The 3654-nt window shown below is 36.1% G+C and overlaps 1 protein-coding gene across 1 annotated transcript; it reads right to left on the reverse strand.

Moving 5' to 3' along the window:
- Positions 1–1856: 1856 nt before the first annotated feature.
- Positions 1857–3284, reverse strand: LOC132730932 (uncharacterized). The gene has a single exon (XM_060717013.1). The coding sequence runs from the start codon at positions 3282–3284 to the stop codon at positions 1857–1859; it is 1428 nt and encodes a 475-aa protein (XP_060572996.1).
- Positions 3285–3654: the final 370 nt, after the last annotated feature.

The following is a 3654-nucleotide window of genomic DNA, read 5'->3' on the forward strand; positions in this document are numbered from 1 at the left end:
AACTTAACAATATTATACTGCTTAATACATTTTCAAATTTTCATGAAAATTATCGTGCTGCTTTAGGCATATATTTATTATATAGTAAAAGTGCTTGAGCAGAACATGTATGTTCGGGAACTTGGGTTCTACTTCAAATAAATCTAAACGAGTATGCGTCTTTAACTTTTATTTCGTTGATAAACGTCGATAAGCGATGATAAGCGATTTTCTGAAAATATTAATTTTTATAACATGCTTTTCGGTGGTTTATAGAAATATATCGGTGATATAAAACTGGTAATTTCACTTTTTGAAACAGTGAAATTACCACTTTGATAATTTCACTGTTTTGAATTTAAGCCCCTTACGTTGTTTGAGTTAAATACCAGCGTGCACAGTACTGGGTACCAACTTAATGACGTGACGTCGTAAATGACGTCAAGTTGTATAATTATTTGGCGCGCTTTTCATTCAGTATTAGGTTTAATGTCTTTTCAAAACGTTTATTTGCATATAATAAAAAGAAAATTTGTTTAGTTTAGTGTAAGATTGAAATATATTTCACCTTGTATGTTGCGCCACTCGTGAAATATACATTTTGGTGCTAACTCGGTGAAATATATTCCGATCTTACACTGAACTAAACAAATATCCTCTATACAATTTGTACTTCGCAATAAATAATAAACATAAAAACATTCACATCATCAATAAATTACATATGAATTACACAATAAATCTAATTAGAACTTTTGTACCTTTAAATTTAAATCTTACTGTAAATTATCTTTTAAAATAATTGCATTATTTTGTTAAATTAAACATACCGATTTTGACTTAGTTCCAGATTTAAACTGACGAGATTCTCAATAACAAAACAAAACAAAAATGATGACGTCGACGTAAACATCTTACGTCACGTAAATAGAGGATATTGAATGAGTGTAAGTTCAATACTGAATTTATTGCACGAGTTGAATAAAATTATATTATGCGAGCCTCTGGCGAGCATAATATTATTTTATTCAACGAGTGCAATAAATTCAGTATTGAAATTACACGAATTTAATATTCTATTTATCGCATAACCCAAAACAAAGACCGTTTAAAGTGAAATAAGAGTCATTTTTCATTGTCGCGACCATAGTATAACGCTAACATTTAGCGCGTCTTTACACTATGTTTGTATAACGCTAATGACGTCACGTAAAAATATATGCACGGCCGTGCAATACCATATTTACGGAGTCGCAAAGTCGGCACGGGTGTGTGATAAAGTAGCGTAACCTATTGACGCCATTAACTACGTTCACAAATCTGAAGTACTTAGAAATCAGTCCTCGCCACGAAATTACTCTTAAATTTCATCAAAATTCTAAATAACTATGTACAATAAAGAGACAAATTTGACCTTTTAAACTTAAATATATGTATATTCGAGTGGTTAATGTTTAAGCTTAGCTTTTAAACTTTGAAGTGTCAATACATGAGTATGACTAAGGTGAACACTTTCAAGTAGACACCGCTCACAAGATTTGTTCCACCTTCTTCGGATATCCTCTTCTAGCAGTAAACGCTGAAATGCTGCTATGAAGGAGTCAGTTGTTAAAATGTGTGTAACTTCAAGATGTACTGCTATAGTTGCAAGACACGTGAATAGACAACCGTATCTCTTTACACGTACGCTCTGCTTTTACAATAAGTGACCCAAAGTAATCAATACCTACATTCGTGAACGGAGGTTCATCTGGTGTCGTCTGCTCGGGTAGGAGAGGGGCAATCTGTTGAGTCATCAATGGGGTATGTTGTCGTCTGCATATAATGCAATTTTTTACAATAATTTTCACTGCACTAGGTCCCTGAAGTATCCAGTATTATTCACGGGATGCGGCTAGTACATGCTGTTTCCCGGCGTGACCATTATTTTCATGTATATGTCGCATTATCAATCTTGTCACGGTATTTTTATTGGGTAGTATCACTGGACAATTACTCTGGTTGCGAGATTGAAGTCGACCCTGTACCCGAATGAGGTCATCATATATCATAGGATTCAATGAAGCTATACTACTGTCCTTTTTGACCGGCTTAGAATTTTGTAAATTGTTAATTTCACTGGAAAATGCTGTTTTCTGTACATACAACATTATATTATGCTCTGCTGTCTGCATTTCTTCTAATGTTAAGTTGCCATCTACCATTTTCAACTTGTGTTTTAGGTATCGCTGTCTGCAGAAATTCTTGTATCTTAGCAACCATGCGACTGCTCTTCTTAGTTTCGTCCAGCTACAATAGCGATCTATAATGCTATCTAGGCATTCAGCTGCAGAAGTTTTATTAATCAGGACTTCTTTTTTGACCTCGTTATCATTTTCTGCTATTTCCAGCGGAAGTGGATTTTTTGTCAATTTTTTAGAGTCTTGCTGAAGAAACATAGGTCCATTTAACCATAAATTAAGTTTTTCACTATCGTATGCACTTATTCCTCTGGAAGCTATGTCTGCGGGATTCGAACTTGTGTGTACATGGTGCCACTGGTCTGGGGAAGTTGTTTCATGAATTATGCTGAGTCTATTCCCAACAAACGTCTTGAACCGCTTGAACACGTTATAAATTATATATCCAAGAACAATCATGGAGTCTGTCCAAAAAGTAAAATGGTCAAAGTTCATATCTAATTCTTCAGATAACATTGCAAATAATCTACACCCTAATACAGCGCCAGATAACTCAAGTCGTGGAATAGACATCTGCTTTATTGGTGCTAGATGAGATTTTCCTATCACCAGGGAACAATGTACGTTGTCATGTACATCAACAAAACGCAAGTAAGCGCATGCACCATAGCCTCGTTCCGAGCCATCACTGAATATATGTAACTGGGTATTTCTGACGGTCCCAAATCCTTGTGGTCTGAACAAGCGATTCACAGATAGCTTTTCTAAGCTGGATAAGGTAGATAACCAAGTTTGCCATTCATTACTGATGTTGTGTGGTATCTGGTCGTCCCAGCCAATCTTCAATCTGCACAAACTTTGTACTATATCTTTGGCCTGGAGTGAAGCAGGTGACACAAGTCCAAGTGGGTCGTATATAGCACTTACGACAGAAAGAATTCCACGTCTCGTGAAAGGCTTCTTTTCCAATGTTACTTTAAAACAAATTTTATCTTCATTTACATTCCAAAGTACTCCTAAGGCGCGGTCACAAGAAGAAGGGGCGCGTTCGGATTCTGGGATTACATTCAAAACTTCTCTGCTGTTACTTAGCCATTTAGTCAGTTGAAATCCACCTAACTTCATAATTGACTGAAGATCAGTTGCTAACTTTATTGCCTTTTGTTCTGATTCCACAGACTTCAAACAGTCGTCAACATAAAAATTTCTCTGGACTGTAGAACCACTTCCGGTTCAAATATTTCGGCATTATCAACTGCAGTTATCTTTAAGGCATACGCCGCACAACTTGGTGATGATGTCGCTCCAAACAAGTGTACATTCATGCGGTAACATTTCGGTTTCTTGTTTAAGTCCCCACCAGGCCACCATAGAAAACGTAAAACATTGCGATCTTCATCCGTAACGCGCACTTGATGAAACATGGATTCTATATCCGCGGCAAGGGCTATTTTCTCTTTCCTAAAACGAATTACTACGCCCATAACATTGTTCA

Source organism: Ruditapes philippinarum, unplaced genomic scaffold (assembly GCF_026571515.1).
Source record: "Ruditapes philippinarum isolate M1 unplaced genomic scaffold, ASM2657151v2 ctg3503_1_1_1_1, whole genome shotgun sequence".
NCBI classification, from domain to species: domain Eukaryota; kingdom Metazoa; phylum Mollusca; class Bivalvia; order Venerida; family Veneridae; genus Ruditapes; species Ruditapes philippinarum.